The 18609-nt window shown below is 41.7% G+C and overlaps 1 protein-coding gene across 1 annotated transcript in view; it reads left to right on the plus strand.

Moving 5' to 3' along the window:
- sgcd (sarcoglycan, delta (dystrophin-associated glycoprotein)) overlaps nt 1-18609 on the plus strand; it is a 98805-nt gene that overhangs the window by 24952 nt on the left and 55244 nt on the right. Inside the window, exon 3 of the mRNA XM_038988947.1 lies at nt 14676-14777. Within this exon, the coding sequence (XP_038844875.1) occupies nt 14676-14777 (102 nt within the window). The remainder of the gene's footprint in view (nt 1-14675; nt 14778-18609) is intronic.

Genomic DNA, 18609 nt, shown 5'->3' on the forward strand with positions numbered 1-18609 from the left:
ATCGATGTACAGCCGGTGGTGATAGACATATATTGCAGCAGCTGCACACACAACGAGGAAAAATAACATTGATGAGCTTTGATTGTCTGACTCCCCTTAGGGTTTAAATGAGTTAAGCTAAAAGCTTCTTCCCTTTCCATCCCTGTGCCAACTGGATAGTTGTTTTTCCATGCAGAGAGGCCTCTGTCTTATATGAATTGGCCCACTTTGAATCTAAACAGCCCATTCTCTCCCAGGCAGCCTCCAGATTGCTGGATTCACTGCCTGTTTAATTCCCAGTCTGTTGATGATGTGCGGCCTACTGGCTGGCTGGCTCTCACTCTGGACAATTAAGTCTCACTACACAGAAACAGCACGGAAAGGTCAGAGACAGAGAGCATGGAGAAACATGCCAGCTTGTTTTTCCACCATTCAAATGTAATTCATTTACAAAATGTAGAGCAGATTGGAGAATGTGCTGGAATTGGATTTTGTTTGGAAGTGTGGTGGATCAGCCTGGCTTCAAAGATTAGATGTAACATAGTAAAAGTACATTTGTGGCACTTAAATTAGTATGGTATGTTACGTTTGGTATGGTTGCATAAAACAGAAGGTTACTTAAGCCAAAAACAATGGAGGTGTGAGGGATCAGCCTGGCCTCAAAGACTAGACATAACATAGTAAACATAAATCTGTAACACTCAAATTAGTATGATATGTTACATTTGGTATGGTTACATAAGACAGAAGGTTATTTAAACTAAAAAACAAAAGGAGGGAGGCTGGTCGGAGAGGATGGATGGGCTCAAACACTAGATGTAACATAGTAAACGTAAATCTGACACTCAAATTAGTATGATATGTTACATTTGGTATGGTTACTAAAGACAGAAGGTTATTTAAACTAAAAACAAAAGGAGGGAGGCTGGTCGGAGAGGATGGATGGGCTCAAACACTAGATGTAACATAGTAAACGTAAATCTGACACTCAAATTAATATGATATGTTACGTTTGGTATGGTTACATAAGACAGAAGGTTAGTTAAGGCAAAAACAAAAGGAGTTGTGAGTAATCAGCCTGGCCTCAAAGACTAGATGTAAAATAGTAGCATAGTTACAAAGGAGGGAGGCTAGTCAGGGAGGATGGATGTATAACGCAAACGTCTAGCAACCCAAAGGTTGCGTGTTTGAATCACATCACGTACAACTTTACCTTTTTAGCTACTTTGAAACTACTTAGCATGTTAGCTAACCCTTCGCCCAAACTTAACCCCTATCCCTAACTCCTAACCTTAACCTTAACTCCGAATCCTCACCTTAACCCATAACCTTAACTCCGAACCCTTACCTTAACCCATAACCTTAACTCCGAACCCTTACCTTAACCCATAACCTTAACTCCTAACTCTAACGCCTAGCTAACGTTAGCCACAACAAATTGGAATTCTTAACATATCATACAAATTGTAATTCGTGACATATCATACGAAATGAGTGATGGACATCCACAAATGAATACATACTGTACCATACGAAATGTAACATATCATAGTAAAGATACGTATGTTACCACTACCCCTGACTCCAGTTTAGAGGGATGGGGGGGGGGGGGTGTATTGTAAGCCTACATACAGTACACAAGCAACTATCTGTTACTGCGTCCATATTAGGACAGCGTCACCTTACACCACCTCTTTCTCTCCCCTGCCTCTGTGCTATAAATAAAGAGTGATATACATATAAAGATGCTGCATGCTTTTAGCCTCCTTCCTGCGCTGTGTCATGGACCCTTATTAGAGGTTTCACATCGTTCTTGGTTTCTCTTTGAAAATACCTAAATGTGCATAACACAATTTGGTTGTTTAGAGTGGAATTTCATTCTATTGATCAAGTTGTGGTTTGTACCAGTAGATAGATTATATTATATAAAAAGGCAGGGGAGAGGAGGAGTGAAAAGAGAGGGAAGTCAGTGTCTCTTTGAAATGGAGATCAAAGACACTAGTGGTCTATCCCTGAGGATTGTACTACAGTGGTGCCCCTGTAGTAGCCGCTGGTTGGGAAAGTATCAGGACATTTCTATACACTTAGAGCTAGTGTCCCTCTGGACTACGCATGGTTAGCTCTGGTCCTCTGTGCCCTGAGTGTCTGCTGATTTCTCCTCTGTCGGCACCAGTGGTGTAAAGTACTTAAGTAAAAATACTTTAAAGTACTACTTAAGTAGATTTGGGGGGTATCTGTACAATACTTTACTATTTATATTGACATCTTTTACCTTTACCTCACTACATTCCTAAAGAAAATATTGTACTTTTTACATTTTCCCTAAAACCCAAAAGTACTCGTTACATTTTGAATACTTAGCAGGACAGGAAAATGGTCCAATTCACACACTTATCAAGAAAACATCCCTGGTCATCCCTACTGCCTCTGATCTGGCGGACTCACTAAACACAAATGCTTCGTTTGTAAATGATGTCTGAGTGTTGGAGTGTGCCTCTGGCTATTCGTATTCAAAATAATTGTAAACATTTTTTTTTAAATTATTAGCATTTATATCCAGCCAACCTTATATGTCATTCTAGTCAAGGCTTTTGGTTATTACTGCACTCTACATTCAAGGTGGTAGTAGATATGATTGCGGTTATTCTAAATAAAAAACATGATAGCAGTTATTATTATTTTTCTACCTAATGCTGCACTTTGTCTCAATGCCAAACACTTGCTCTTTGCAGACTTCCTTAGATAGACACTTTTCCCCAATTGATCTGAAGTAAATATCAATACTAGCATTCACAGATCAGAGTGATGTTACTTGTCATTATTTCTTTCCTTGCAGGCCATTCTCTCTCTTTAAGCTCACTGCAGGGGCCCTGAGAAAACAAGATGTGCAGATCATTGACAAATCTACATGTTTTCAAGACAAGGGAAATCTATTTCAGATCTTCTGTCTACCCCCTTTCTCTCCTTCTCTCTCCCTCTGTCTGTCTCTTTCTATCTGATGATGGGATTCACTTTTTGATGACACAGTATTTGCTATTAACATAATAATAATACAAATAAAATAATATGTGAAAAATGGACATGAATATATTTTAGAATTAAAAATACTCATCCAATTTAGTTTTAAACAGCCTTGACAATACTGTAGATTCCCAGTGAATGCTAAGGATGCCGCTTCTGATATGGCATAGCCTGAAGGTTATGGTTTTATCATGGGGAGAAAATAAGCAAAATGTAGAGATCAAAACGTAGACAGGAGATAACTCTGACAACTTGTCCCAGTATATAGGGCTGACTCGCTATCTTCGGGGATGGGAGATAACATTGGGGGAATGCAGGACTATTCAACGTACTACCTCGACGAACTAGTCAAAATGAAAAGCTTTAGAATCTCAGGCATACATTTTATTTATTCAATTGACTCTACTCACTCCTACTCATACTGTACAGAATAGACTAAAAGCAATTCTACTGTATAGGATGTTTAAAAATAAATAAAAAATGTCGTCTGTGATCCACTTTCTACCATGTGGCGCCACACAATTACCCTTGGGGAACGATAAATCACTAAGCAGTTACACAGATTAAAATTCCTCTACAGAGTCTCTGTTTGGATGGGGATGGTGTATAATAGTGGAAATGCAAGACATCTCCCATGTGAAATCAACATTAGAGCCAGGATAAAGGAGTGCGACAGGCCTGAGTCTCTAGCTCAACTTGATCAGAGGAGAGAGGAAGAATTGCAATTGGTTTCCAATCCCCCAAAGGAGAGAGAGAGAGAGAGAGAGAGAGAGAGAGAGAGAGAGAGAGAGAGAGACCCTTCCCCATACCTACTGTACACACCTTGTACTACACAATCCCCCAAAGCACCGCCGCAACGAGTTATATTTTACAGCAAAGGCTGCAGCAGAAGTGAACTCCTTTGTTGGCGACTCTCATCCGTGTGTGTGCGATTGGCTGGTGGCTCCATGGGGAACTCGTGAAGGCTGTCATATTTCTTCTGTGGGAAAACTTGTTTTAACCTGTCTGAAGGCTCTTATATATTGGTTCACTTATGACATTAAAATACATTTGTTCATTGGGCAGAATCTTGAATAAAATGCTCTGCATTCGTTGCCTTCCTTTTAGATAAAGCTCCGCCTTATCTTAGCTCACTGGTCACCATAACAACACCCACCCGTAGCACGCGTTCCAGCAGGTATATCTCACTGGTCATCCCCAAAGCCAACACCTTCTTTGGCCGCCTTTCCTTCCAGTTCTCTGCTGCCAATGACTGGAACGAATTGCAAAAATCGCTGAAGTTGGAGACATATCTCCCTCACTAACTTTAAGCATCAGCTATCTGAGCAGCTCACCGATCGCTTCAGCTGTACACCGACCATTGGTAAATAGCCAATCCAACTACCTACCTGATCCCCATATTGTTTTATTTTTAAAAAATTATCTTTTGCACATCAGTATTTCTACTTGCACATCATGATCTTCACATCTATCACTCCAGTGTTAATTTGCTAAATTGTAATTACTTCGCTACTATGGCCTATTTATTGCCTTACCTCCTTACTCCATTTGCACACACTGTATATAGATTTTTCTATTGTTATTGACTGTACTTTTGTTTATCCCATGTGTAACTCTGTGTTGTTGTTTTTTGTCGCACTGCTTTGCTTTATCTTGGCCAGGTCGCAGTTGTAAATGAGAACAATTCTCAACTGGCCTACCTGGTTAAATAAAGGTGAAATAAAAGAAAAGAAAGAATAAATAAAACAGGGTTGGGGCGAATAATTCATAAGCCTACCAATACATTCATTAATATACAACAAAACCCATCAACCCCCTATGAGCCATCAGCAGGACAAAAGTATTGCTCAGTATATGAGATGGTGCACTATTAACGGCAGCACCACTTAAAACTGTTTTCATTTGCACACAAATCCAAAACGATGTACGCGATTGCAAAATCGAATCCTTCTTACAGAAATATTCACCTAACATGCGTGGTTCTTCAATAGGCTATGCATCATGCGTAGGCTAATGAACCTACAGTATACTTGTTGGGAGGGCATTTGGTATCCAGCTGTTTAGTTAGGCCTAGTGATATTGTTGACCATCAACTGATCCAGGATTTTTTTTTCTGAATGACAGTCAAGTGACAAACAAATGTTGTAAATACACTGTAGCATGTCATGCAAAAACAGCCAGGGTGGGAAAACGGTATTCGGGAAGAATGTCCAGAATATGTTGATGTCTCGTTCATTGCGCAAGTGAAGACAGTTGTGATCCGTGTTGGATCTAATCCAACACCCCTACATTTATGTTGATAATCTGCTATTGTCTGCTTGATTTACAGCTGGGTCTAGATGATTTAACAGAGAAATAATCAAGGTAATGAGATAATGTTTTCATATGTTTCTATGTGTTGGACAACAATGTAGGCTACTGTGCACAATTGCCTACCTAGTCTATTTTATGACACCCAACATATTTTCCATTCTATTATTCAGGACATTTAATGATAACAAATAGGTAACTTAGTGGGATTATAAATCAAATCAAATTTTATTGGTCACATACACATGAATTTCCCGCGCTGCCTTTTCAGCGGAATGTTGTCGAGGGGTTCCGCTAGCAAAACGTGTGTCCTAAAAAGGTTGACAGTCTGATGGCCTTGAGATAGAAGCTGTTTTTCAGTCTCTTGGTCCCAGCTTTGATGCACCTGTACTGACCTCGCCTTCTGGATGATAGCTGGGTGAACAGGCAGTGGCTCGGGTGGTTGTTGTCCTTGATGATCTTTTTGGAGGGCAGGTACCTTGCCCCCGGTGAAGCGTTGTGCAGACCTCACTACCCTCTGGAGAGCCTTACGGTTGTGGGCGGAGCAGATGCCGTACCAGGCGGTGATACATCCCGACAGGATGCTCTCAATTGTGCATCTGTAAAAGTTTGTGAGTGTTTTCACTGACAAGCCAAATTTCTGCAGCCTCCTGAGGTTGAAGAGGCGCTGTTGCGCCTTCTTTACCACGCTGTCAGTGTGGGTGGACCATTTCAGTTGGTCCGTGATGTGTACACTGAGGAACTTAAAACGTTCCACCTTCTCCACTACTGTCCCGTCGATGTGGATAGGGGGGTGCTCCCTCTGCTGTTTCCTGAAGTCCACGATCATCTCCTTTGTTTTGTTGACGTTGACTGTGAAGTTATACTCCTGACACCACACTCCGAGGGCCCTCACCTCCTCCCTGTAGGCCATCTCGTCGTTGTTGGTAATCAAGCCTACCACTGTTGTGTCGTCTGCAGGGACTCCGATCCCTTTAATCATAGAGGCTGATATTGTTACAATGTTTCCATTTCTTTTGTCATATTTGCATTTCTTTTGTCATGTTTCTATTTATTTTGTCATGTGGCAGTCTATTTTGAATTGAAACGCACAAATGTCGGCCTTTTACCAGATCCCAAAATCTTTGCATGAACTGTTTACTTTCATAAATTCGGTAGTCTATGCTAAAAAATATACTATAATATTTTGCCTATATTAACAAAGGTATTTTAGGCCATAGCCTAAAGAACAGCTACATGATTTAATGAAAAGCAGCAAATAAACACAGCATTATTTCACATTCTTTAATAAAAGACTCCTAAACAGAAACAGGCAATAAGCTACAGCTGGCTTCACAGTTTTACTGCCAAATAGGCCTACAAGGAAACTCGATGTATCTCAACAACGTAGTAGAGCAGCGTAGTACATTCCACAAAGAAATGTGATCGACAAAAATACACGTAAGCCCCACTACTCTCTTCTACACTGCTCTAGTTAATCATAGGTAGCGTTATACAGGTCACCTCCAATCAATTAAAAGGTTATCTCTAGAGCTGCAAGGCCATGTTCGAGTCCGGAGGGAGCATACATTGTCATTGACACATCCCTGCTAAAATAGACAGGACAATCTATACTGCACTATTGGCTATAGCTTTCTTAACTGGGTCCAAGGACAGTGCAAAATATCATTGCTCAATAGAAACATACAGCGAAATGTTCTGTAAAATATCTCAAGAAAATTGCCTGTTTTTCAGTGTTAGACAGAGGATGACAAAGAGAGAATACTTTTTTTTGACTGGGGGGAGGCACCATAGCAGTCATATTGAAAAGGAGCACAGAGAGTGAATAAGAGGCTTGCCTTTGTCCAGTGTCTCTGCAGTAGGGGAGTAAAAAGCCTTCCCCACTCTGCTGTGGCAGAATCTATTAAGACCTTGAAGCCAGCACTTCCCTTTGATGTTGTGCCTTGAAAACAAGGCTATTCAATCTCCCTGCTCAGAGTCAATAAAGCCCTGGTGTCGTAAATTTGTACATGCAGGTTTTTATGGAATCCTGGTCCAGTGGCATGGATCTGGGGGAGAGGCTAGGAGGCTACGAAAAATACCTAATTAAGTGTCTCGCTGTGCAAACAGAGAGTGGCGGGGAATGCTACAGAGGCACTTTAGTTTTTGCGGTCGTCTTGGAAGGAAACAAAGTTTGGAGGTGGTGGTGGTGGACAGTCAACTTCCCTCTGCTTGAGCGGTTCGGTCAGGTCAATTCCAGGACATTGCGTTTCATCATCAGCCCAGTCAATCAACGTCCAAACTGTGTCTCTTCAATTCGGAGAGAGCACAGTCACAATGTCAGGGCTTGAGCGTGACAATCACTGACTCTTCCTAGAAGCTCTCTCAGACTCCCTCATATCCACCTGAAAAAAAATAATAACTGTTTACAATTAGCGGTGAGAGATGAGATACTAAGAGGTGATAATTGCACGTTTTGGTCTTGTATCACGAGCGATCCATTACAGCTCTGCAACGGTAGGAGAGGGGGCTCTAGTGTGTTCTGGCACAGCAGTTTGTCTATTCACATATCAATCACTGTCATGGCACATCTTGATTCAGCACTCCTATAGGCGGCTCAGGGTTGTGTTGTACAGCCCGAATGAATATGAAGTTAATAGGAAATCTATAGCAGCTGACTGACAGTGAATCCCCCTCTCTTAAATCAGGGTCAAACTCAGATGGAGTGGTGTGCACACTTTGCCAGGTTAATTCAATGGGACAGATATCTCTCTCTCTCATCCCTCTCTTTTTCTTTGTCTGTGTCTCGCTCCTCTTCTTTTTTCCCCATCTCACTTTCTTTCCCTCTCTATTGTGTCTGTCTCCATTGTCTCTTTCCCTCTCTCTCCATCTCCCTCTTTCTCTATCTGCTCCTTTCTTTCCCTCTCACTATCTCTTACTCCCCTCCTCAAAGCCAACATACTCTTGATGGATGATTTGGTGTTGGCTTCTCTTTGCTTTGAAGGCCTCGATCAGTAGATGTGGTATTTGGATGCTGCGTAGAGCAATCTAAAAGGCAATTCCACTATATATTGTATATGTATATACAGTTGAAGTCGGAAGTTTACATACACCTTAGCCAAATACATTTAAACTCAGTTTTTCACAATTCCTTACATTTAATCCTAGTAAAAATTCCCTGCCTTAGGTCAGTTAGGATCACCACTTTATTTTAAGAATGTGAAATAATAAGAATAATAGTAAAAATATAAGAATAATAGTATATAATGACCCACATTCCCAATGGGTCAGAAGTTTACATATACTCAATTGGTATTTGGTAGAATTGACTTTAAATTGTTTAACTTGGGTCAAACATTTTAGGCAGCCTTCCACAAGCTTCCCACAACAAGTTGGGTGAATTTTGGCCCATTCCTCCTGACAGAGCTGGTGTAACTGAGTCAGGTTTGTAGGCCTCCTTGCTCGCACATGCTTTTTCAGTTCTGCCCACACATTTTCTATAGGATTGAGGTCAGGGTTTTGTGATGGCCACTCCAATACCTTGACTTCATTGTCCTTAAGCCATTTTGCCACAACTTTGGAAGTATGCTTGGTGTCATTGTCCATTTGGAAGACCCATTTGCGACCAAGTTTTAACTTTCTGACTGATGTCTTGAGATGTTGTTTCAATATATCCACATAATTTTCCTACCTCATGATGCCATCTATTTTGTGAAGTGCACCAGTCCCTCCTGCAGAAAAGTACCCTCACAACATGATGCTGCCACCCCCGTGCTTCACGGTTGGGATGGTGTTCTTCGGCTTGCAAGCCTCCCCTTTTTCCTCCAAACATAACGATGGTCAATTGGCCAAACCGTTCTATTTTTGTTTCATCAGACCAGAGGACATTTCTCCAAAAAGTACAATCTTTGTCCCCATGTGCAGTTGCAAAGTGTAGTATGGCGGTTTTGGAGCAGTGGCTTCTTCCTTGCTGAGCAGCCTTTCAGGTTATGTTGATATAGGACGTGTTTTACTGTGGATATAGATACTTTTGTACCCATTTCCTCCAGCATCTTCACAGGGTCCTTTGCTGTTGTTCTGGGATTGATTTGCACTTCTCACCCCAAAGTACGTTCATCTCTAGGAGACAGAATTTGTCTCCTTCCTGAACGGTATGACGGCTGTGTGGTCCAATGGTGTTTATACTTGCATACTATTGTTTGTACATATGAACGTGGTACCTTCAGGCATTTGGAAATTGCTCCCAAGGATGAACCAGACTTGTGGAGGTCTACAATTTTTTTCTGAGGTCTTGGTTGATTTCTTTTGATTTTCCCATGATGTCAAGCAAAGAGGCACTGAGTTTGAAGGTAGGCCTTGAAATACATCCACAGGTACACCTCCAATTGACTCAAATTATGTCAATTAGCCTATCAGAAGCTTCTAAAGCCATGACATAATTTTCTGGAATTTCCAAGCTGTTTAAAGGCACAGTCAACTTATTGTATGTAAACTTCTGACCCACTGGAATTGTGATACAGTGAATTATAAGTGAAATAATCTTTCTGTTAACAGTTGTTGGAAACATTACTTGTGTCATGCACAAAGTAGATGTCCTACTCAACTTGCCAAAACTATAGTTTGTTAACAAGAAATTTGTGGAGTGGTTGAAAAATGAGTTTTAATGACTCCAAACTGAGTGTATGTAAACTTCCGACTTCAACTGTATATATATAGCTACATGACCACAGCAGAATTGCAGCTATCACTTGTGGACTAAGTGGAATCGTCTGCAAGATGGGCTGAGGTGTTGTAATTTGAAACCAGAGGGTTGAAACTTTTTATCAGTGCATTGTCAAAATTTATTACAGAGGAGTTAGAGCTGAAGTAGCAAGCAAGCCACTATGGTGGCAAAGGAGCGTTGAAAGAGCACCCAATGTTCCGAGCTAGACATTTGTCTGTTTTGTCATTTATTTTTGTATTTTTTCACTTCAGGACAAGTTGTAGTGACAAAGGCATTTGAAGTGAAAAAAACGGCTGTCATTTCAAATGCGAAAATCATATCTACACATGCTTCAGGATCACATCATTCCCACATTTTCACCTATAAAAATCATATCTACACATGCTTCAGGATCACATCATTCCCACATTTTCACCTATAAAAATCATATCTACACATGCTTCAGGATCACATCATTCCCACATTTTCACCTATAAAAATCATATCTACACATGCTTCAGGATCACATCATTCCCACATTTTCACCTATAAAAATCATATCTACACATGCTTCAGGATCACATCATTCCCACATTTTCACCTATAAAAATCATATCTACACATGCTTCAGGATCACATCATTCCCACATTTTCACCTATAAAAATCATATCTACACATGCTTCAGGATCACATCATTCCCACATTTTCACCTATAAAAATCATATCTACACATGCTTCAGGATCACATCATTCCCACATTTTCACCTATAGCATATGGCTTATTGTTTGTTTTCATGTCCTGTGATCTGCAATTGAACATTATATCCTTCATTCAGGGGTTAAAACTGTAAGCTGCTGGAAGGGGTGTTGTAATTTAAGCTATGGTAATCCTTAAGTATGATCACATCGTATATCCTGATAGATTGTAGTGTATTAGACTTTATGAATCATGGCTGGGCTGTGTGCTGAGGAATTTTGTAATCCCATTCTATATGTTAATGAACCATGCCATGGTGTAACGATCGTCTAAGGGAGGAGACCAAAACGCAGCGTGGTAAGTGTTCATGCCTTTATTAGAAAAGTGAACACTATGACAAAAATAACAAAGAGATAAACGAAAATCGAACAACACGAAACATTTCTGTCTGGTACAGACAAAGACAGAAAACAACTACCCACAAAACACAGGTGGGAAAAGGCTACCTAAGTATGGTTCTCAATCGTTCGATTGAGAACCACACCCGGCCAAACACACAGAAATAGAAAACATAGAACACAAAACATAGAATGCCCACCCCAACTCACGCCCTGACGAAACCAAAATAGAGACATAAAAAGGATCTCTAAGGTCAGGGTGTGACACATGGCCTCCAACCCTCTCTAAAATAGTTACATCTATTTCCACTACAACAACAACCTACTGTTTTACCGGACAATATGAACTAGGCCTAAAGCTCATCTGTTCTTTTCCGTCAGTCTTCTTATTATATCCACTGATGTGTTACACTTACTTTACATGATTCAGTAGAATAGTTTTTCGGCAATTGAATAAGTGCAATGACTCAGTCGGGGAAGGAATGTTTGCTAATAATTTAAACTCAAATAGGCTGTCATGCAGAGATTGCAAAGGAAAAGTACTGTCTCTCCTAGTAAAATACATGATTTTATGATTTTTACGAGGATCCTAATAAATAGATCCTGTGCAGTGACTACAGCATATAAAAAAAGCTAACTAATAATTTTCTCTGTTCGTCAAAAAGATGTTTAAATCATCTCACTTTATTTGTTCTTGGCTCAAGTGATGAGGGAATAAGTTACATGTTGATGCTGTCATTAGATAATAGCTCTGAGGTTCCTCAATATTGACATTATGAATCATAGGGATTTCAAGGTGTCCCACACTTTCTCTCCGGTTGTGGAGTGAGTCTGTGTACTGTATGTGTGTGTGTGTGTGTGTGTGTGTGTGTGTGTGTGTGTGTGTGTGTGTGTGTGTGTGTGTGTGTACGCCATCTGTGTGTGTTTTTGTGCACATCTGTGTGTGTATGTGTGAGCGCACGCACTTGCATTCTCACGTCTCAAAGCGTCCTTTGTCCCAGACACTGCCCCATCACCTTGTGTCTCCTGCCCAGTCCACCACGCCTGGCACAGCTTGACAGCTTGGTTCTGTTCAGCAGGTAGGTCACCTGTACTGATGCATGTGCATTCATTAGCTAACAGGGGGCGAACAACCTCCTGACTCTCATGCAAATGTGTGCTGCTGCTGTGTCGTCGTCTCCTTTTGTCAGCGTGGCAGATAAGATCTGCTGGCTTGGCGGAGAGGACCCTTAACAGCTGTCGACAAGGAGCAGTGTTGTTTTGGCTGTGTGCTTCGCTCCCGCTGGCTCACCGCCATCCCTCAGTTACATCAAGAGATGGAATCTATATCTTAGCCAGGGACAATGTCGCACACACACTGACACAGGCAGACCAGCAGGGAGGCACCCACACAAATGCAGGCAGGCACGCATGCACACATGCTCACACACACACTACACATGCAAGCTACACACAAGCCACACACGCTCCATTCCCATTCTTGGGTCCACAATAAATATCAAACTCCCAGAGCAGTGACATTCGTGCCAAGATGTGTTGAGTGGAAATCAATTTACTCCTTGATGCTGCATAAACTGTGGCATGCGAGTGAAGGTTTGTTGATTCCCGACGGACCGGAGCGATGTGGAGCGGGGAGAGGAGAGTAGAGGAAAATAGAGAAAAACAGAGAAGAGAGGAGAAGACACACCTGAGTGTACTGGTGCTCCTCTGTCAATGAGTGCCTATCTGCATTATTCATGACATGCCTCCTGCCTGTCCTCCCCGCACCACCCCACACCATACTGCTCACTCAGAGAGAGAGGGAGTAGGGAGAGAGGGAGTAGAGAGAGAGAGCGAGCGAACACTGGCTGTTGCATTCCCATACCCAAATACGTGTGTGTTTGGGAGGTAAGAGATTATGGCTATGTCACCTCGAATTGTCCAGGATATTAGGTTTTGATACCTTTCAACTGTTTTGTCCAAAAACATTCCAGGAATAGTCCAGCACCGGTTTCAAACCCCCCGGGTACATTGCCAGAAAGTTTCTCAAAGATGAAAAAGTCTCCCTTTTCATAATGGTGAAGTTTCTTCCCACTGGGGCGAAAAATTGGTTGATCAACGTTGCTGCCACATCATTTCAACAAAAAAATCTATGTGATAATGTTGAGTCAACGTGGAAAACTGATTGGATTTGAAAAAAGTAATCAACATAGGGAACTGGCTGTTTATCACCCAACTTTTAACCTAAATCCAATGACATGGTGATATTTGTTGTTGATTTCACATTGAATTCACATTAGTTGACAACTCAACCAAATGTAAATCAAAACTAGATGCTGAAATTACATCTTTACTCAGTGGGTTGTTAGCTGTGTTACTCTCATGTTGCGCTCTTTTGGGAGAGGTGCAAGGATCACAAAATCGGTGAAATTCCTGGAATTCGAGTTTCCTACAGTACTCAGAGATCTGTGCATTTATACACAGTGCCACAGCATGTCTCAGATGCTCAAACTCCTGGGATGTGAGTTTCTGTAACAGAGGGAGAGATGAAGAGGATGAACAAGTGACTATTTCAACTATTGTGCGTCTTCAGTGATGGTTCAGATAGCTTCTGAAATGGAAGAGCTGTGGGGGTAACGAGTGAATAATATTACAGCAAAAGCAGGACAGAGTGAATCCGAATCTTTGATGTAAATCAATGGCTGAATCTGATGATGAAGACAGTCACTTTCCTCCATAGAGGGAAGGTGGACATACTGCGGCCAAAAAATATAGATCTAGTCATCACATAGGCTTTTGCCTTCTTCAAAGTGTCTATGCTACTTACATTTAGCAGCTATATCATCTCATATGGTTTGCCGATCCACAGGATAGATATATACAAATTCACGCCACGTTCAGGTCTCACTTACTTTACATTTCTCACTATCTTGTCAGAATTGGAATAGAGTTGGTAGAAAGAGGTGGGCAGACGGAGAGAGTAGGGATTGTCAGAAGGTGTTTTAAAGCATTCAGATCCAGAGGGATTGCACAGGTCTTGATCTCCATTTGGTAATGCTCCTCAGAACTCAGGATCAAATATGGTGAAAAAAAGAGGCTTGGTTTCTCCTGATGATCACATGGAGGAATAGAGAGAGAATGAGAGCTCCTGTCTCTTATCAGACAAGTATACCATCTTTACAGTGATCCACCATGCTTATTTATTGATCAGGGGAAGCAAAAGGTCAAAGTCAAACCTGTTGGAATCAAAGGCGCTCTGTGAACTCCTCTCTGTTCTCCAAAGCTCTGCTCATCGTTGTTTGATATCCTTTAGTCTGACATGGTTCAGTAACACAGAGAAACGGATAGGGGCTTTGTGAACACGGTTCCAATATTCAGTGCTTGATATTGTGGTATTCATGCCTTCACTGTAGCTAGTTGATTTATGCCTATATCAAGATGTTTATATCCAAAGAAGTATGGATGGGATGAATTCATGATATGTGTGCATTAGTACCAATTTTGTATTACACATTTAATATTTATGTCTTTGCTTCATCAGCAGATGGAACTCTCTCAACTCATACTTAAATATTGACCATATCCTATTCCTTTTCTCTTTCTATACAGGATGGTATGGGCAACTTAAGAATAACGGAGAAGGGCCTGAAATTGGAGGGGGACTCTGAGTTTCTTCAACCTCTGTATGCTAAAGAAATTCAGTCCAGACCAGTAAGTACTGCCCCTGACACTTCCACCACCAAATAACATTTTAATTGTCATATGCTTCGTAAACAACAGGAGTTGAGTCAAAGTGAAATGATTACTTACTACCCTTCCCAACAATGCAGAATACAATCAAAAATAAAACATTATAATAATATAATAAAATTGTAACACGAGGAGTAAATACACAATGAGCAATGATAGCTTGGCTATATAGCCCCAAAATGGAGGTATCGTAATACCCATAAAACCTAGTGGTCAAACAGGGAAATGGCTCCAATCGTTTTTCCACCATTTATTTTTCCCATCGGGAATTTTAGAAACAATTCAAATAAGGGCTGTGTTTCATGTAGGCATTTTGATAACTATGTAAATCTCTCTCAGACGGGGTGGCTTTTATCAATATATTCGGCTCTATTTACTCTCAGACTACAAATCCCTGAAAGATCTTGCACGTAATCTCTAGCTAACACCTTTGCTCACAGGTATTGTGTCAATTTAAAATTTGCACAAGACAGTTCACAGAATTGTCAATTTAAAGACATTTTGCCAATTTATTAATTACTAAATGTAGCTAACATTAGATTGTTAATCCAGAGATTCTTACTTTTGCCTCGATTCGGCAGTCTCGTCCAGATCATCATGGCATTTGTAGTTTTTTATGATAGCCACATTAGCAGCTAATTAGCATTTCATTTTTTGAGGGTCAATACAAGCATTGATTAAATATTAAATAAATATTGATTAAATATTAAATAAATATTGATTAAAGTCACCTTGTCCAAAAGAGATTTAGACTGTTATCAAAACCCCACGCCAGCGTAAGCCTACATGAAACACAAAGTTTTTCTAAAATCCCCTACGGGAAAAATGAATGGTGGAAAAACGATTGGAATCATTTCCTTATTTGACCTCTAGGTTTTATGGTTATTTATGGTTATTATGACTCATACTGTGGTACTCTATATACATAGGGTACCAGTACCGAGTCGAGGTGACAAGGAAATTGAGGTAGGTATGGGTAAAGTGACTAGGTAACAGGATAGATGTAGCAGCAGCATATGTGATGAGTGTGGAAGTGGTGAATATGTGCCAGTGTGTACGTGTGCCAGTGTGTACGTGTGCCAGTGTGTGTGTGTGTGTGTGTGTGTGTGTGTGTGTGTGTGTGTGTGTGTGTGTGTGTGTGTGTGTGTGTGTGTGTGTGTGTGTGTGTGTGTGTGTGTGTGTGTGTGTTGTGTTGGAGTGTCAGTGTAAGTATGTGTGAGTGTGTGGGTAGAGTCCAGTGTGTCCATAGAGTCAATGCAGATTGTCCTGGATAGCTATTTGGTTAACTATTTAGCAGTCTTGTGGCTTGGGGGTGGCTCTTCAGGAGCCTTTTGGTGCCAGACTTAGCGCTCTGGTACCGTTTGCCATGCGGTAGTACAGAGAACAGTCTATGACTTGGGTGGCTGGAGTCTGACAATTTTTAGGGCCTTCCTCTAATTTTGCCTTGTATAGAGGTCCTGGATGGCAGGGAGTTCGGCCGCAGTGATGTACTGGGCCGTACGCACTACCCTCTGTAGCGCCTTGCGGTCGAATGCCGATCAGTTGCCATACCAAGCGGTGTTGCAGCCAGTCAAGATTCTCTCAATGGTACAGCTGTAGAAATTTTGGAGGATCTGAGGGCCCATACCAAATCTTTTCAGCCTCCTGAGGGGGATGAGGCATTGTTGTGCCCTCTTAACGACTAAGTTGGTGGGTTTGGACAATGATAGGTCCTTAGCAATGTGGACACTGAGGAACTTAAAGCTCTGGACGCACTCCACTACAGCCCCGTTGATGTGAATGTGGGCGTGTTCGGCCCTCCATTTCCTGCAGTCCACGATAACCTCTTTTGTCTTGCCCACGTTGAGGTAGAGGTTTTAGTCCTGACATCATGCAGTCGTGGATGAACAGGGAGTACAGGAGGGGACTAAGCATGCACCGCTACGGGGGCCTTGTGTTGATGGTCAGCGTGGCGGATGTGTTGTCACCTACCCTCACCACCTGGGGGCAGCCCATCAGGAAGTACAGAATCCAGTTGCAGAGGGAGGTGGTCAGTCCCAGGGACCTTAGCTTAGTGATGACCTTGGAGGGCACTATGGTGTTGAACGCTGAGCTGTAGTCTATGAACAGCATTCTCACATAGTTGTTCCTTTTGTCCAGGTGGGAACGGGCAGTGTGGAGTGCAATAGAGATCTGTGGATCTGTTTGGGTGGGAAATGCGAATTGGAGTTGGTCAAGGGATTCTGGGATGATGGTGTTGATGTGAGCCATGACCAGCCTTTCAAAACATTGCATGGCTACGGATGTGAGCGCTACGGGGCGGTAGTCATTTAGACAGGTTACCTTGGCATTCATGGGCACAGAGATGATGTTGGTCTGCTTGAAACATGTAGGTATTACAGACTTGGTCAGGGAGAGGTTGAAAATGTCAGTGAAGACACTTGCCAGCTGGTCAGTACGCATCCTGGTAATCAATCTGGCCCTGAGGACTTGTGAATGTTAACCTGTTTAAAGGTCTTACTCAGTGTAGTCATCCGGAACAGCTGGTGCTCTCACACATGGTTCATTGTTGCTTGGCTCGAAGCGACCATAGAAGGCATTTAGTCTGGTAGGCTCACTTTGCTGGGAAGCTCTCTGCTGGTTCTCATTTTGAAATCCGTGATGGTTTGCAAGCCCTGTCAAATCTAACAAGTGTCAGAGCCGGTGTAGTAGAATGTGATCTTAGTCCTGTACTGATGCTTTGCCTGTTTGATGGTTTGTCAGAAGGCGTAGAGGGATTTCTTATAAATGTCCGGATTAATCCATGGCTCCTGGTTGGGATATGTACGTACTGTCACTGTGGGAACGACAGCGTCAATGCACTTATTAATGAAGCCGGTGACTGATGTGGTAAACTCCTCAATGACATCGGATGAATCCCGGAACATATTCCAGTCTGTGTTAGCGAAATAGTCCTGTAGCTTAGCATCCTCTTCATCAGACCACTTCCGTACTGAGCGCTTCACTGGTACTTCTTGTTTAAGTTTTTGCTTGTAAGCGGAGATCAGGAGGATAGAGTTATGGTCATATTTGCCAAAGGTTTACAAAAGAGGGAGAGTAGTATCAGAGAGAGGTGATGTCATAGGAGATGGAGCGATAGACGCTCACTCACACTCTGCCTGGCAGTAATAATACCACAGAGCATGCATTGGATGGATAGCTTGATAATGTGCAGAGCCGCATGCTTTATCTCATCTGTCTAGCACCAGCAGAGAGAGAGAGAGAGAGAGAGAGCTGGCCAACAACGGCGGAGGTGAGTGGAATAGTAATTATCGATAGAGGTGAGAAATGGGAGAAGACAGTTGTCTGGTCCAAGGGGGATAAAGAGAAAGAGATAGAAAACCCTAAGCAAGGATCCTCTCTACTGCTTTTTCCCTCCATCTCTCTCTTGTTCCTCTCTCGCTCTCTCTCTTCTCCAATTCTTCTCCCTCTCCCACATAGTATACTGTATTAGGGTTGTTCCACCAATTGGGTGCCTTTGAGAAGTGTAGCATGAAAGAAAATTCTAATAATTTACGCCACGTTCAGGTCTCACTTAACACTTCATAACATTATAAACAACATTCATCTCAGGGAATTTTGCCATCAAAATGTATCTGATATTACATAATATGATTAGAATAAGCATTATAATAGCAATAATTGTCTTTTACAACTTCAATTTCTTCTGTACATCCATTACACTAGGCCTATAGCCTATCACGTGAACAGTCAGAAGGGGAACAATTATTTTACAGTCTTCACAAGTCGTCTACATCTGCAAGGCCATACGAGT

Source organism: Salvelinus namaycush, chromosome 3 (genome assembly GCF_016432855.1).
Source record: "Salvelinus namaycush isolate Seneca chromosome 3, SaNama_1.0, whole genome shotgun sequence".
NCBI classification, from domain to species: domain Eukaryota; kingdom Metazoa; phylum Chordata; class Actinopteri; order Salmoniformes; family Salmonidae; genus Salvelinus; species Salvelinus namaycush.